A 17319-nucleotide genomic window follows, 5' to 3' on the forward strand; every position below is an offset into this window, starting at 1 on the left:
GAGCAACTTTCATATATAAAACTTTTTCATTCGAGTTACAGATTAATTTATCTGAATTTCCAAAGATTTAAACATTTTTTGAATTTATTTTAATTCAAATTAAACCAGAATATCTTTTTATACCCAGCAGTAGCCAGCCACTGAGTATGACAGGTGGGGTCCAGAGGCTGAGTCAACATGCACAATCAGCAGGTCAAAGGTCAAAGTTGACCAGTCAAAGGGAGGTGGCCCACATGTCATTTGCACATTAGGCTAATTGATCTACTAATTTAAATCCTAATCTATACTAGTCAAACAATGGTCGGCCACACAATGGCCGGCCACACATGGCTGTGGCAAAAGCCAGCCACACACAGGATGTGCTAATGATCAAGGGGGCTTGCCTGGTTGCTCAGACGAGGAGGGGTCGTTGGTGACGTAGTCGATCATAGGGGCATCAACATCGTTACGGGATCTACCGAAAAGAAGAGGGGGGAGAAACAGTAAATACATAGCAAGCAAATACATAACAGGACAACAGGCAGAGCTAGATGTGTTCTAACGTGGTGCTACACGATACCGATGAAGGGGGAAGTCAACCGGGAACGTTTTCCCGGTTCCGGACCTGTGTCAGACAGATGACCGAAGAGGGAAAGTTCCATGTTCAGATAGTTAGAGGCATCTGACAGGTAAACGGACCGCGTCTTCGAATTTGTCTCGTCGTTCTGAGCAACTTTCATATATAAAACTTTTTCATCCAAATTACGGATTAATTTATGTGAATTTCCAAAGATTTAAACATTTTTTGAAATTATTTTAATTCAAATTAAACCAGAATATCTTTTTATACCCAGCAGTAGCCAGCCACTGAGTATGACAGGTGGGGTCCAGAGGCTGAGTCAACATGCACAGTCAGCAGGTCAAAGGTCAAAGTTGACCAGTCAACAAGGGGGGGTGGCCCACATGTCATCTGCACATTTGGCTAATTGATCTACTAATTTAAATCCTAATCTATACTAGTCAAACAAGGGCCGGCCACACATGGCTGTGGCAAAAGCCAGCCACACACACACCACACACACGGCACACACACGCTGCGCTCTCACACACCACGGTCATGGCCTTTGTCGTGGCTAGCAGCAAGCAGAACAGAGACAGGGCAGCGCAGAAGCATGCAAGGAGCATCTGCAGTGCGGCGGCAGCGGTACGCGGCAGCAGCGGCCAGCAGCAAACGGAGCAGCAGCACAGGCACGCACACGCAGTAGGGGCGGGCGAGCACGGGACAGCAGCAGCGACAACCGGCAGCACCGGCAACAACGACAGCAGAAGAAGTAACAGGCGGCAGCGAGCGCACGCACCTACGCGTACACGGGGGTTCGAGCTCGACGGAGATGACGGCCTACGGCGTCCAAATCGAAGGGCTAAAAGGGGGATCCGAGGGAGAAGCTCACCCCGGTTCTCGTGGACGAGGTTAGAAGGTTGGAGGCGGCCCGGAGCAGTGGCAACTACGACGAGTTGGTGACGTTCGCGGCGGAGAAGGGCTCGATGGCGAGCACACGGACCGTCCCGGCTTGAGGTGGTCCCCGGAGCGGAAGGATCCGGCCACGGCGGACCTCCTGGACGTGCTCCCGCACGCCGAAGACGACGGTCCGCGGATGGCGGGGAGGTCGGCGGGGCAGAGGCAGACCGGTCAGGGCGCCGCGACGTTGGCGGGCGCAGAAGGAGGAGGGGGCGCGAGGGAGAGAGATGTGAGGGGCTAGGGTTTCGGTGGGGTGTGGGGGGTGCCCTTATAGGTCAAAGGGAGGGGCTCGTGGCAGCCATCCATGGCCATGGCGCCGTGGGTGAGCGCCACGCCCTCCTGGTGTTCTGTAGAGGAGGAGGAGGTGGAGGTGGGCTGGTTGTTTAGCTAGATGGGCCAAGTGGCCCGGGGGGGAGGGTTTCTCTTTTATTTAAACAGTTTTGCTTTTCTGTTTTTTTATAATCAGAGATGGATAAGAAAATAATGGGCATGCCATTTTCTTTGGAAAAATATGGGAAGTGCCCCTTTTATTCCCTGGTGATATTAGACAGTTCCACAAATATCTTGGAGACCAGAAGAATTCATTTGATATTTTTCATAAATAGGATAGCATTTAAAAATGCTGAATTGGTGTTGTTATAATTGCTAATGCTCATCTTTGCACAAAAGTGATGTTGTGTTCCTTAACAAAGGAGTGTTATGGAATTTTTGACAAATGATGAACATTTTTCCAGCAACTTTTGAGCAACTTCAAACTTCACTTGAATTTGAATTGACTGAAATTTCAAATGGGATATTGAACAAGGTGATTAAGCACTGTTTGGAAAAATGATTAGCTTAATCATATAGCACGACACTGCGTGTGTTACAGAGAGTCCATTTTACACTTGGTTTGTACCATGATTATGTTGACTGTGACGTCGTCCCTATACAAGCTTATTTTTATTGTTAGGTCAACATTGGCAATATGATAATAGTGTTACTCAGCATGGTAGAACAAATTCGTATACTCTCATGTTTGAAGGAAAAACCATTAACTTGCTTCCTGTGACCCCCAATGAAATAATAAATGATGTTAAAGTTAAATCAATGGATCGAACTACACATAGTATGCTTGCTATCAATTCTGGAAAAAAAATTGTTGAGTGTCCCAAATTCTGATCTGGACATACCACATGCTCAAATAGTTCATTTGCGGTCCCATAATTCATATATAGGCTCTATGTGGGATAAACTTTATCATGATATTCATAATATTATGCTCTGGCGTGAGAAACTTTATCATGATATTCATAATGGTGCTATACAAACTTATGAAACCCTCTTGAGCTAATGCCTTTGGAACAGCCTATATACGTTGCATCTATCTTTTCTTTGTTGTGTGATGTGTTCCAGATAGGTGAAAGCCAAGGACGGCTTTGTTTTCAAGAAAGGGGGATGATGTGGACATAGATGCCATAGCTACATCTACAAATATTACACGATATATTTTCAGGTGATCTCAATTAACAATTACACAATATATTATTTTGTTATTCAGGATAAAATTACAACACCATGCTTTATTTTGTACAGTATTAATGGAGAAATGTTGTTCACGGCAATAAAGAAAGTCAATAAAAAGCATAGCTATTTGAAGAAGCCAAATGGTTGTTATGCATGCAAGTGAAGCACCACGTCCATCAAAGAATTGGAGTCCAGCTATGCTTGCATACATGCATCAGCAAAAGGTGCCAGTCAGACATGCTTGTGTACATGCATCAGGAAAAGGAGCCAACTTGGATCCAAGGAGTCTGTACGCCACGTTGGATCAACACATCTTGTCAACAGAAGTCGTGCACTACTGGGTCTCCGTACGCTGCGTTCCGCGGTCAAACGCTCTTAATAAATAGCTAGCCTAAATTAGGGCTTAGACTCGGAATTTGTTTAGAGAAGTTTAGCTATTGCTACTTTTATTTGTCTTCGCTCATAGCGGCTAGTGCGGCCGTTAAGACATCATATCGAAACCCCAACTTGTGAGATTTATTCCATCTGGCATATTCGCAATTTTGAGATTGCTTGGCTATTATTTTCTTGCATGTTCTTCGATTTGCTTGCAAGAAAAATCCTTCGTGGATAGGTCGACCGCGCCGTTGGCTCGGTCGATAACGCCGTGGAGTTGGTTCAGCGATTGTCGTGGATGTCAGTCATGTACAATTCTCCCTGTACGGTTGGTAGCCGGATTGTGAGGGTCAAGTCCCACCCAAAATCGTAGTTATCTCTCTCTCTCATCGAAAGATCAGCCCCGGTTCACATCACTTGATTTCTTTTTGCCTATGATTGTCAATGTTGTGTTCCTAACATAATATTGACCTTTTTTCTAAACCTTTGGCAATGGGAATTTAGGCTCCACAAAAAAAATTCCTATTTCTTGACCTTCATGGCAGTGGAACTAAGAGCATAGCTTGTATTACTCTCCCTTGCTGATTAAATTTTGCATGCTTGCACGATGAACATGGATATCACTTTTGGGGTTTGGTTCAATGTATTCTTTAGAGTTGGTAGCCATGTGCTTTTGGTGTCAACCTTCTTACTCGACAACAAGCAAGGTTTAAGCGTGGGGAGGTTGATGGCTCTATATTTTACACATTATTAGAGCTCATTTGTTGCATGTTCTCTTCATATACTATGTCCCACTGAACCAAATAGTTGTCCATTATGTATGATTACCGGTTTTTGCACTTATCATTGTGAGCATTGCACATTTAGTATTTTATTTGGTTTTTATTAGTTTTCCTTGTTTTCTTGTGTCTACGGGTGTTTTGGAGCAACCTATAACCAAGCATAATAAAAGGACCAAGGATGGGATCAATACGGAGTCAGGTAGGGGTCAGACTTGGCCATTTCAAAGCTCGAACAAAAACCATTTTTCTAAAATGCTCCAAATCAAGATCTAAGACCAGAAATGGATCGGCGTCGTTCATACAAATCCAACGAGCCCAAGAACTTCAAATCCCGAGTTTGATGACGACCATTTTACCAGAGGAGGTCAAACCAAAAGATGGCCTTCATGTAACCACGTGCGGTCGTTTTGGCGGTCGTTTAACATGCATTCAGCTCCGAAAGTTGCCCTTCCAGAGGAGATTCTTCACCGATTTCGTCACCGTTCGATTCCACGAGATCCTTGACTCGTAAAGAAGAGATTGGCAGAGGATAATGCTCATCTTGAGCCCATGGATGAGGCCTATCAAGGGAGGAGGCTAGGGAGGCTCCTATATATGTCATCCTCAACCCTAGTCGCCGCAATTCATAATCCATTTATCTCATTCATCCACAACCATCTCCATTGCTGCTCCACACCAGAGAAGGAGGGACAAACGCAAGGAGAGGAGGCTCCATCACCATGAGCACCGGCCTTCGAGCCGATGCCCTCTCGTCGGCGCCGCCACCACAAGTGGTGTCACCATCTCCATCACCATCGTCGCAGCCACCATCATCACCATCATCACCACCATGTCGCCGCCATCACCACCATGCCTTCTCCCTTCACCGGCTTGATGATGGCTTGTAACTCATCCCGACTTTCCTCATTGAGTAGTTGTAATTGAATATAAGTAAAATAGTAGAATGACTCATCCCAGCTTGTCCCCATTGAGTAGTTGTAATTGAATATAAGTAAAATAATAGAATGAAATATATTTTCTCATGCATCATTGCACGTGATGATGGGACCATAATTATAAGGTGATATGACATACTTACATGTTGAGATAAATAAGTTAGTAGGGATCACTCTTATCTATATAGGATGCCAGCGGTGTGCTTAGCCCATCCACCTAATGATACGGACACCGCAAGTACTCTTGTGGTTCCTTCAATATTGTCAAGTAAAATATCTTCCAACCGAGAGACTCGTTACGAAAGTAAGATGCAAAAGTATGTGGTTCTTGCTCTACGTCATAAGAAGACCATGTCTGCAACAGAACAGAGAGGCATCTTAGGTGTGAAGCCTGTTTCATATGCTACTAAAGGGAAATGGTCATATGCTCTACCGATTGAATGCAATAACATCATCACAAATAACTCTTTTGTTTGTCCAGTTGCTCCACAGATTGTGCCTCAGAAGAAAGTGAAGCCCATGTTCAGAACACCTTGCCATGCAAGTATACATATGTGATGAATCCCAGAATCAATCATCCTACAAGAGTGCAAGCCAAGTATTATTTTGTCGTAGGGAAGGATATGTGTGTCCTTTTTATTTATTTTCATAGTTCGATCAGATTTGGTAGTCTTTTTTTTGTGTACAACTTGTAACCGATGAGGTGTCCTCATGGTTTTCTTAGTCCAGGTCGGGCCTAGCTCAAGTATTAGGCGCTACCTGGGCTCGGCCCCATTTGTCCTTTTTCCTGCTTTCAACAAGGTAAAAAAGGTGCGTAGACAAGGGTTCAAACCGGCGACCTGTTCACTGCGAGGGCTACATTGGTAGCATCAGGCCATCGCTCCGCTCATGACAAAACACTTCGCGCCTTTGTTTTATCAGTTCTTCAGTTTGTTTTATTTTTTTATCCTTTTTTGTTCTTTATTTTTTTAATGCGTGTTTATTTTTCAAATATCGTGAACCTTTTTCTAACTTGATGAAGATATAAAAAATTCGATGAACTTTTTTTCCAAAATCTATGAAGTTTTTTTCAAATTTGATGAACTTTTTCTAAATTTGATGAACTTTTTTTCAAAATCGATGAACTTTTTTTCAAATTTGATGAACTTTTTCTAAATTCGATGAACTTTTTTCAAATTCGGTGAACTTTTTTTCTAAATCTATGAAAAAAAAATTTGATGATTTTTTTCAAATTCAATGAACTTTTTTTCGCAATTGGTGAACTTTTTCCCAAAATTGATGAACTTTATTTAAATTTTGTGAACTTTTTTGGTGAACTTTTCCCAATGTTTTGATTTTTTTTGAATTCTTGAACGAAACGATCGAGCCAAGAAAATAATCGCGACAAGCTATCTGACTTCGACCTAGCGATCTGCCTGGTTTTGCGCTTAATGGGCCGGCCCAGCTTGCAGTGCCTGTGAGCGCCAGCGGGCGAACCGGCGCCTGCAGCCAATTAGGAGCTCCCAGGTTTTAGTTTTGTCAAAAAAAACTCAGAAGATGCATCTAGCGATGCCCACATATCTGTGCTCAAGCGTTCCTTAATCAGGGTTTGATAATTGTATGTGTTTCGTCGATCGTTAAGGCGCAAGTTTCCTGTTTTTTTTTCATATACTTCTATTAAGGCTGGTTGTAATGGAGAGTATCATGTACTAGTATCATGCATATGATACTAGTGTATCATATGTTTGTATCATAGATGACTATATTTATTGTCATGCATGACACAAAGTAGCACATCATTTAATATGATACGGTATCATGATATGATACACAACCATCTCTTTCTTCATTTAATTCTATGCCACTTCATCAACATTGCTTACTACTTATGATATTCTCATTACGGACAGCCTAATGCTTATTATCCATCTGCTAATTACTCCATCGCCGTCGCCGCCGCTAATCGCCATTAGCTTAATAACCTGCCTCTATACTAGTACTACTACTACCACCTACATCTTCCAACCGCTGTTCATCTCTACAATCCATCCATCCATCTAGTCTACTACTAGTCTCCTTATTGCGTTTTCTTTTTCCTAGTACAATTGTTGGCGCGTGGTGAAAGATCAGGGCAACTAAAAAACCGTTACCGTCTCAACGCAACTTGAGCCATATCACCTAAGAATCAGTGTCAGTAGGATTTTTTTTAACGGGAAGATTCTTTGTTGATCAAGAAGGACAACGTCATTTACAAGAAAATCCAAGATAAAACTGTGCGCACTAGAATCCCAAAATGACGAGGATTGATCAAGAAGCTGATATACAAGACAATCAACAACCACATTTGCATCTCAACTATAATAACCAAAAGAAACCTTCCCGAACCCTGTTGCAAGTTGAGCACATTCAGCAATGGTCGCCGCGTCAGCTCCATAGTACTCCCTCCGTCCCAAAATCTCAAGCTTAGAATAAATTTCTACTAGAGCTAGTATAAAGTTGAGACATTTATTTTGAGATAGAGGGAGTAGTAGTTTTGTAGCTTCAATCACAGGAACACGATCGGACTCAATCTCCACCTTGTTACAGCCTAAATGTGAGGCCAGAATTAATCCATTCCGTAACGAGTGCGCCTTTTTACATGCTAATGTTGCAACTTAACTGACTAATCAATTGATAGATCTAGTTGCTGATCCCACAAAAACTAATACAACATGGTGGATTGGTAAACCTAGTTTCACTTAACTACCCCAAGCATCTCATGCAATGGCAAAGAATGACGTGATAGGATTACTTCCTGGAGAGGCTGTTGATCTTGTCGTCGATTCACGGGCTACCTACAATACACTGATCTCCAAATAACTATCGCTAAGCAATTTATTACAGATCTGTTTCATTTGGTTGCCATTTCCCCTTCGCATGATAAAAAACTATCCATGGCCGAAAAATATTGCCATGTCTGCATGTTTTCTTCATCCTTCTTGCTCTCCTGCAAACATAAATAAAATATTTGGTACTTCTGTTTGAAGAAAAATATTTGGTAATTTTTACTGCTAAGTGCATAGATTAGCATGCTTTCACCCAACAATACTAATTGGCAAGATTACATTATGACATCCAAAATGGAATTATGGGGTTGTTTTGTTGGGCTTGGGCAGTGGCTTTCTGCGCCCTATAAGCCACCCAACCAAATACTCCCCGTCCCATAATGTAAGACGTTTTTTGACACTAGCATAGTGTCAAAAAACGTCTTACATTATGGGACGGAGGGAGTACCTTATTTAGAGTTTATGCAATATTTCAGGGTTTCATCTACCTACCTCGTATTTCTGAAGCAATGATGTCCACACAGATTTGCACTGTGCTGGTGTACGAGTTATCCCCTGCTTCAACAGGCTACCAGATATCTCTTCCCACAGAACCATTCTTCCTTTGACGGTTTGGAATTTCTCATTCATTTCTCCACGCAGCTGTATCAAGCTCTTAATTTCCTCGGGCTTCCACTTGTTCTTTCTTGAAGATTTAGCTGCAGCAGGAGCTGACGTGCTGGAATCCTTATCTATTATGCTGATCTTGCCGAGCTTTGGTTTGTTCCCTTGAGCTGAAGCATTGACAATTCTTGCAATTTTTACTGCTGTAGGGGACTTGAACGACTCCCAAAAATGATCCAATGTTTTAGGCTGATGTAAATCAGGAGAGAAGAATGATTCACCATTGGAGCTAGTGGTTGCATCGTCAGGTGTTGTTCTCATGACCTCAGGGATGCTCTCTGCAAACAACGTAATGACATCATTGGCACGAATTGATCCACAACTACATGAAATGTTGACAACTGAACTAACAACTAGTGTTTAAAGTTCCAGGGATAAACAAAGTAACATATAAAATACTTGCCGCTTCATACCTTCAGCCTCACGCTCTGGGTTCTCTGGCCGTGTTTTCTCATAGTCTAGACTCATATGCCTATTTATTACCTCTTCTGAGAAACCTACTGTAGTGTTCTCTGAAGCAACTACAATGACGTCAGGTCTCTTTCCACTGTACTTTCTAACCATTTTCCTCAAGATTTCAGATACCATTCGCTCCATGTGACTAAGTGGGCAATTCAAAGGACAGCTTGACAATGCTGCATGCGCAGCCTTGTAAAGTGCATCAAGTAGCCTCCCATTATCAAGCCATAGACACCGTGTTGTTATTTTAAATTTCCCTTTCAAGCCAGACTGTGGTGAAGCAGGTTTAGGTCGGAAGATCTCCATGCTGCAGGGAACAAATAATATGTTTAGCATTTTGGGGGTGCCTAAAAAGTAAAAACAAACACTGCATACTGTTTTATCATCTCAACAATGTTCAGATGCATTTTGGGGGTCCTCTGATTCACAACTAAAAACAACTTCTGCTGAAGATAAACATCATGACAAATGCCCCAAAACCGTGTGAGAAATTACCTGACAAAGATAATGCCATCAGATGCGATCCTGAATCTCTCATCGATGCAGAGATCAGTGGACGTTCCAAAAGCTTTGTCTCCGTCACTATACATTAGCTATAATATCAAGTACATCATGTTAAGTTTCAGAGCTGTTAAGAGACAAGACAGAGATAGTAGGATTAAATGATTCACCTTAAAGTCCTGCTTCCCTAAAGAAACAAACCCATTTGACAAAACCTTTCTGTTTCTTAGATGAGATACACCAAGCATCTCCCCATTTTTAATTACCTGCAATCAAAATAAGCAACTAAGAAATCCTACTAAATGCTAACATAATGGACAATATAAGGAGTAAGAACATGTCTATATGATGGCAATGCTAACAAAATAAACATCATGCCATCATTTTTAGTGTTAGGGGAGTAAAATGAGCAGCACTACATTAAGTTTAAGGTTTGTCTCCCTTAGCATAGTCATATACATCTATGGCACTAAGATACCTGAAGTCCCAAACCATGGAAGACAGATTACTTACAGTAGTGTGCTTTATGCCAGTTGACCTTCCTAGCAATTCATGTTCTTTGAGAAACAAGAGTTCCCCATGAACAGGCAAGAAATGCTGCGGTTTAACAATCTGTAGAACTTCCTCCTGGAAATAACAAATTAAAGACACATTATCTCCTCTAATCTCAAGTTAACATCAGAATTAAGAACATTTCACACGGAGATCTAGGCCTAATTCCATAGCAGTATACTCGCTATGTTACAAAAATGCATGACGTTCCAAAACACAATCTCCAAGATGCACCTTTGACTGTTCTTTTTTATATGTATTGTAAATTATGAAAATGATATTACTTTAAAACTATTTTTATGAAACATCCAATGGTGCGTTCTACCAAGCAAAACAAAACTGCTTTCTGTAATCAGTTGGCAAAGACGGTGAAGTTTCAAACGGGGATAGTAGTAATATACATTGTTACCAGGTACGAAAGCATATCAAAGAGCAGAAAGCAACACATGAGAAAAAAATTACCAGTTCATCGTGATAGGCATGCCCAGATGTATGGAGGCCAGCATCTTTACCCATAACAATTTTGGGGCCAAGGTCGGTGAGGCGATTTAACATCTTCATTACCCGGGACTCGTTTCCAGGGATAACCTGAAAATAAAAGCATATGCATGATGAGATTTGGCAATGCTATGCTCAAAGGAGAAACCAGTTGACCTGCAACCATAAATACTACAACAAAGGTATGTTAGATGCTTTTCATCAATTCATTTGGCGCCCTTTCACGCATACTTGTTAAGAGGAATGATATTTCAAAAAATAAATGTGTACTAGAATGCTACAAAGCATGGACACGGCCAAAACTGCCAAATTGCCGTCCTAATTCGGTGGGACACGGCGATATGGCCAGACACACCGGAATACGCAGGACCCCAGTATCCTCTGATTCTCGGATTAAAAAAAAAAAGGAAAAAAAGGTAAGATACGGCTGGGACACACTGGGGACACGGGGAAGCCCAATAACAAACAGCCTCGGCCCGGTACAAACCCTATTTTGCAGGGTCGCACACATGCTCACCACAAAAGGACCGCTGCTCCCAATCGAACGCGCCGTCGCCTGGGTTCGAGGACCGCCGCCGTCGCCGCCTCCTGCACTCGACCACCGCCGCCGCCGCCTGCAATCGACCGCCACAGCCACCACCAGGACTCGACCTCCCGATGGCAACCACGCTCGAGCAGATAACCCCAGCAACCTCTCCTCAACCTCTTCATCTCTTTCTCTCAGAAAAAAAAACTCTTCATCTCTTTGCTCGACTTCTTGCTGTTGAGTTGCTGCTGCTTGCTTCCCATGTGGCCATGCAGTTGCTGCTTGCTCTTGAGCTGCTGCTCACTTACATGCTGGTGCCTGGTTGCTGCTTGGTGCTGGGGAGCATGGCGTCTGGGAGCACCACCGCCGGTAGCCAATCATCCGTGAGTGAGGGTGAAAGTTACACCTGCATCTTCTGCTGTGTCTTCTCCAGTCTCTACTCTCTAATAGACTAACACTAGCATTTGATGGATTATGCAAGTTGCAATGACATGGGTCTCTCTAGAGGATCAATTAATTCAATCAAGCACTGACATCAGACAACAAATAGAAATGGGGCAGTATTCTGATCTCATCTTAGTTTCTCTTCTTCTTCTTTTTTAACTCTATATTACATGGCATGTTTTGATTTTTGTTATATACTCGCCGTATCCCCGAATGGCTGTCTTTGGAAAATGCCGTATCCCGTGTCCCCATATGTGTGTCGCCGTCTTTCCATCCCCGTATCCGTGCTTCTTAGCTAGAATGTAATTAGTTGTAACACAATAATGAGAAAATAAATTTTGTGTAACATAACCCACGTATTATTGGATTAATACATCAACGATCAAAGCTTAAAATTGGACAGTCAAAGGACATCCTGCATCTCCAAATAGAGGGGGTACCAATTTTCTTCAGAAATTAAGAAAGTCATGCTCAAGAAAGCTGACAGAGTCAAGAATGCACACGGAGCAAAAATATATGACTCTGTTCCATCTGACTAATCTCAAAGGTTCTTGAAACAACTCAATGATACTACATGAGCAATACCTTAGCTGAATAAAGAAGGACGTCCTCTTTGCATAGTTTAAGAGCATGGCTCCCCCCATAAGATGCGAGATTCAGAGCTGCACGTGGCTCTGCCTGGACAAATTTTATACAGAGATGCAAGAATTATAAGAATGTGAATGACCAACTGATTCTGAGGACCACTTAGCCTGTAACTCTTACCTGTGAACCTGTAGTAACGACTAAAAGATTTTTAGGGTCATATGCATCCATGTCCTCTGCCTTAACCTGCAGAAAGGTTCTGAAATTATGAACACCACTTTGTTGCATCATCATGTGGATATCAAAAGATTGCTGGAAGAATCTACTACTGAGTACTGACACAAACCCTAATTACTGAAAAGTAGATAAAAGTAAACGACAATATTCTTCTCTGCTTTATTGAGAGGGGTCAGCCCCTTTATATAGTAGAGATATCTATGTGTCCATTAACTCAAGTTATGTTAGAAGGAACTCGTAGGCCCCTTTAGGTGTTTTCGCATGTAGATATCGCTTGCTAGTTTACCAAGAAACCAAATACACACACACACACACACACACACACACACACTTCTCTTTTTGCCACAACAGGGAGCTAACTGAATTTTATTGAGGTAAACACAGTACATGGACTAAGGAAAACAGAAAGGTGTTTACTTGGGCAGAACACAGTCAAGCATCGAGCTACTGTAGGAGCTGCTAAAATTTCTGCAACTAGCATTCAAGCCCCCTGAGTATACTGACAGGAGGCCATACAATGAAGATAAAGTAGATAGCTTAAAGCAGATTGTGCTGACACAAGAACATCAATTGAACAGATCGCCAATAGGCAGTAAAAAGAGACAGTTCCAAAACCGCATCATTCACAACAATCACAATAACAATTGAATAAGTAACTTATCAAGTAAGTTGCTGCATACCAAGGTTGATGGATCCAGTGGTGCCTTTCCATCCCTGAAAGCAGCCTCAAGGTACGTCCGCAGTGACATTCCAACAAAGACCTGTTTCAGTTTACCAAAACTACAGACTAAGAAACTATGAACTACAAAAATCATCAAATTAAACGAGGTGTGGTGTAGTCTGTTGAACTAAGACTCAAAGATTACCAGCCTTCGACCAGTTAAGTCTGCAGCGGCTTTGATGCTCCCAATGCGATGTATATTTGAAGCAAATTGTGTTGTAATTACTCTTCTCCCTTTTGCTTCTGAAACATGACGCAACAATGAACTAGCGACAACAGATTCACTCGTGGATCTTCCAGGGGACAGAATATTTGTTGAGTCGCTCATCATCTTGAATTGAGAGAAAAAACAGAAATATAAAGTTAGGATCATACAAACGAAGAACTTCTTATGCCAGGTGAGACCTGGCTCAACACTTCTTTAGTTTTTAAATATTTGTAGTTCTTTCTTCATAGTAAATGTGTAGCTTTAAATATAAGGTCAAATTTGAAGTTTGACCAAGTTCACAGAGAAAAATATCAACATCTAGAATACCATATTATTGGAAAACTTAACAAAGTTTGACTTAGGAAAAAAAATTATATGTCTTTACATTTTGGCAAATGAGGGAGTATCTTTCTACAATATTGCATAGGTGAAATCTATGCCAAAGACCTAAAGAATTGGGAAAAAAGGTACAGATCTTAGTCAATAGGGATCAACTTACCAGAGTAACACCTTCTTTCGAGAGCTCCTCCAATGCTTCTCGGTCGAATATTCTCCCATCCACTGGTGATTCATCAATCTTTAATTGAAAATAAGTTAACCAAACAGTCCAGTTAAAGAACATAGTGTACAATTATTGCTGATATAACTTACTTTCCAGTCACCAGTATGGAAGATTGTGCCATCACCACAACGAAGCACTAATCCACAGCAGTCAGGAATTGAATGAGTTACGCGGATAGGTTCCACTTCAAATGGACCAGCCTGAAACCTATTTCTAACTCTAAAACTCTTTAGCCTGGATGAGAGAAAAATCCCAAACTCCTTCAAACGCTTCTTTATGAGCTGCCCAAATATGAATAAATTCGTGTCATAACTTTTAAAGATTTGGCAGCAAATATACAAGTAATAATACATCAACATCATGAAACATGCAAGCAGTGATCAAACAATTGAGTGTTACCTCCATCGTAAAAGATGACGCAAAAATAGGTGTGGTCGAATCCAGTGCAGGAATAACCTATCAGCAGAAACGATGAAGGGACAGCTGAGCATATTCCAAAGGTGGATGCAATTGGAAAATAAAAAGGCTCAGAAATATCATCTCAAGATATCAAGTTAGCAGTGTCTATGAAAAGCAACATGTAAAATAACAAAAACGCAGAAAAACTGTATACACAAGAAGAGCTAACCAGATGCCAAACATTGGCATGCTCGTGTATAATTTAAGTGTGCCCTGTTTGAACAAGCCCTGCCCAAATTAACTCAAAGAAAAACTATGGTATTCACAAAACAAAATTATGTGACTTCTTGTCCAAGTCATACATCTAAAGTTGAGATAAATCAAAATCGATCTATGCCTTGAAAGCAAAGATTGTTAATGATGGAATAACTATTTCCCTCTTAATGCTCTAGAAGAAAAGATCGAGTACTTCCTCGAAATTAGAAGATCTGGCATAACAAATACTAGTGATGCTACATGATATTCCTCATAAGAACACTTGACATGTGGTATTATGTATTTATGTTGACAGCTCTTGGATTTAATTGCCACTGTAGCTATTTCTGAAAGATGTTATTCAGCAAAGGGAAACTTTGGCTCAGGATTGCATGTATTATACAACGAAGAGGGTGTTGTATAACACAACTACCTATCTTTGAAGTTTGACAATTAAGACATGTTGCGCATGAAAAGAATGAGACTGTAAACAAGAGGTTCTAATTGTCAACCAGGGAGTTCCATTGTGCTATTGTGACTCAAAATATGATACAGGACTGTTAGTTTCCATATCATTATCACATAATTAAGTGAGCAGCAGATAGCCAAGCAAGCATGATAAATGTTGTACTAGAGTAACAGAAGAACTATTTACCCAAGGCAACGCACCGATGTGATCTTCATGGCCATGTGTAATAATAACTGCTTCAATTTTGTGGCTCCATTTCTTGATGAAAGTTGTGTCAGGAATAATCTTTTGCACACCAAACTCGTCGTAGCTGACATAAGTTCAAATAAAATGCACTACGTCAAAATTCAGCACACGTGTGGACAGGAAACAATAGATAACGACAGTTTTCCTCCCGGCCTCCAGACGAACTAAGGATGCATGCAGTAAGTGAACAGGAAATTCTATACATGCACATTATACACGTCTACCTAGAGAATCCGCATAAAAATTTAAGTCCTTGTGAAGCAGTGTGATTTACAAGAGAGGCAGTTGTTCATCAAAGTCCTCACTTGAATATGGTTTCTAAAAATGTGGTCAGAAAATGCATTATAAGGATGGCACACGCAGAAACAGATTAGCAAGCTACAGGAATGCAAGTATGAAACACATACTCTGGGAACATAACCCCTGCATCAATCAGGATATAACGGTCACAGTTCCCGACGAGCATGCAATTCATGCCGATTTCCCCAAGGCCGCCGATTGGGAGGACCCGGAGGGGCGGACCATCCACCCCTTCGTAGAACTGCTCCATCTTTCGCTTGACTGAATCTTCCATGCTCTTAGTAGCACCCTCGGTTCTCCGGAACCTTCTACGGGGTATTCTAGATTCATGAGACCCTGTGAGATATAAGGAGGAGAAGCGCATTGGTAGGCCGATTTGGGGCGACAGAAAGGACAGGTTCGTCAACAGGGGATGAAGGTTCAGAAAGTCGAGACATTAACCTCTGCCGGAGGGAGTTGCGAGCATGCAGCATGATATGGAGGTGGGCGCGGAGGCAGAACGGCGGCGAGCGGCGCCGCAGAGGCACAGAGAAGAGAGGGAGGCGAGCGCGACCATGGCGGCGGCGCGGGCGGGGGTGGGGTGGGGGGTGGAGTGGAGCACAGACCGCGAGAGAGCGGATGGGATAACGCAGGTGCCGTGGTTGGGAGGTTAAGCCTTGTACTATAATACTATTCTCTCCGTCTCATAATGTAAGACTTTTTTTTAAGAATCAAGAGCAAAGAACTACTCAAGATGAAGAGCTACATTATGAGATTATCAGAGATCTTAAACTATCAGGAACTCCGATAGTCTTGTCGTAGACGCCAGCTCATGGACCACTGAGTTGCATTCCCTCCTCCCCAAATAAAATTTGTGTGATGTGAAAGCCTTCAAGGCCTCCTTTATATCCCATATCACTCCTAAACAGGTTGACGGTGATGGCTGATTTGCATTCAATTCATCTGACACGCATTTGCAGTCTAGCTCCAGTTTGACCGGCCTACTGAAACTGTAGCCAGCGCTTGACCAATCAAGGCCGCTCTTGCTTCAGCTTCCTCTACACTGTCCGATATGGACAGATCTTTGCCAACTGACAGGAGTACAAGGCCCTGGTGATTCCTTGCAACAGCACCCGCCCAGCTCTTACCACTGTTAGGCAGGAACGCCGCATCCGATTGATTTTGGCTGAACCATGAGCCGGTGAGACCACTACATGATATCTCGCCTGGGAACTCGATGTTTAGGGTTTGACGGAGCACTACCTCCTTTCCCAACTCTGAGCCACTGTTCAGACCTGCATTTTTCAGTTCTTCCTCATACCGCAACAGAAACAACACAGACTGTCTGATTAGCTCTTTTCCTTCCCCATGCACGCCATCCTCGCGAAGGTGCCAACATCTCCAGAGTAAGGGAAGCACTCTACTCTGCATGTTCTCAGTTCCTGTGCTTAGAATCATCTGCAGCCAATCTGGTCCAGTGTTTTTGAACTGTGATTCAGGCGGGAGCTCCCATACCTCTCTCAAGGCATGACGCAAGGCCCTGCTTTTTGTGCAGCCAATCACTACATGGAACTCATCTTCGTTGCTACAGCCACAGATAGTACATATTGCGTCCAACTCAATAGTTCGCCTGCACTTATTCTTCTTAGTAGCAAGTGTGTTGGCGGCCACCCTCCATGTGCAGACCCTGACTTTAGGAGGAATACTGGCTTTCCATGTTGTAGGATCGAAAGTAAGTCTAGAAGGGGGTGATTAGACTACTTGATCAAATAAAAATCTAGTCTTTTCCTAATTTTAGTTCTTGGCAGATTTTAG

The 17319-nt window shown here is 42.3% G+C and overlaps 1 protein-coding gene across 3 annotated transcripts; it reads right to left on the bottom strand.

Annotated features, from left to right (window-relative positions):
* Window positions 1–7652: 7652 nt before the first annotated feature.
* On the bottom strand, window positions 7653–16167 carry LOC123137233 (ribonuclease J). Of its 3 annotated transcripts, XM_044556885.1 has the most exons (18): window positions 15967–16167; window positions 15633–15861; window positions 15166–15289; window positions 14256–14312; window positions 13946–14137; window positions 13794–13871; window positions 13232–13417; window positions 13046–13126; window positions 12309–12374; window positions 12129–12221; window positions 10538–10663; window positions 10037–10150; window positions 9694–9789; window positions 9518–9615; window positions 8977–9329; window positions 8785–8841; window positions 8393–8673; window positions 7653–8061 (listed from the first exon to the last, which is right to left on the bottom strand). In XM_044556885.1, exons 1-18 carry the CDS (start codon window positions 16079–16081, stop codon window positions 7966–7968), a joined length of 2442 nt encoding a protein of 813 aa, XP_044412820.1. In that variant the 5' UTR covers window positions 16082–16167; the 3' UTR covers window positions 7653–7965. The 3 variants fall into 3 exon arrangements, with proteins under 3 accessions (XP_044412820.1, XP_044412821.1, XP_044412819.1); XM_044556886.1 differs by having other exon boundaries at window positions 8393–8841; window positions 15180–15289; XM_044556884.1 differs by having other exon boundaries at window positions 8393–8841.
* Window positions 16168–17319: the final 1152 nt, after the last annotated feature.

The sequence above is a fragment of the Triticum aestivum genome, chromosome 6B (assembly GCF_018294505.1).
Source record: "Triticum aestivum cultivar Chinese Spring chromosome 6B, IWGSC CS RefSeq v2.1, whole genome shotgun sequence".
NCBI lineage: Eukaryota > Viridiplantae > Streptophyta > Magnoliopsida > Poales > Poaceae > Triticum > Triticum aestivum.

What these genes read in the sequence shown, in the direction of transcription:
- LOC123137233 (XM_044556884.1), bottom strand. Translation starts at nt 16,081, where the DNA reads ATGGTCGCGCTCGCCTCCCTCTCTTCTCTGTGCCTCTGCGGCGCCGCT. An exon ending in CGCAACTCCCTCCGGCAGAG is followed by an intron (nt 15,862 to 15,966) that starts GTTAATGTCTCG and finishes TATATCTCACAG; the next exon opens with GGTCTCATGAATCTAGAATA. An exon ending in TAGGGAAGCAGGACTTTAAG is followed by an intron (nt 9,616 to 9,693) that starts GTGAATCATTTA and finishes TTGATATTATAG; the next exon opens with CTAATGTATAGTGACGGAGA.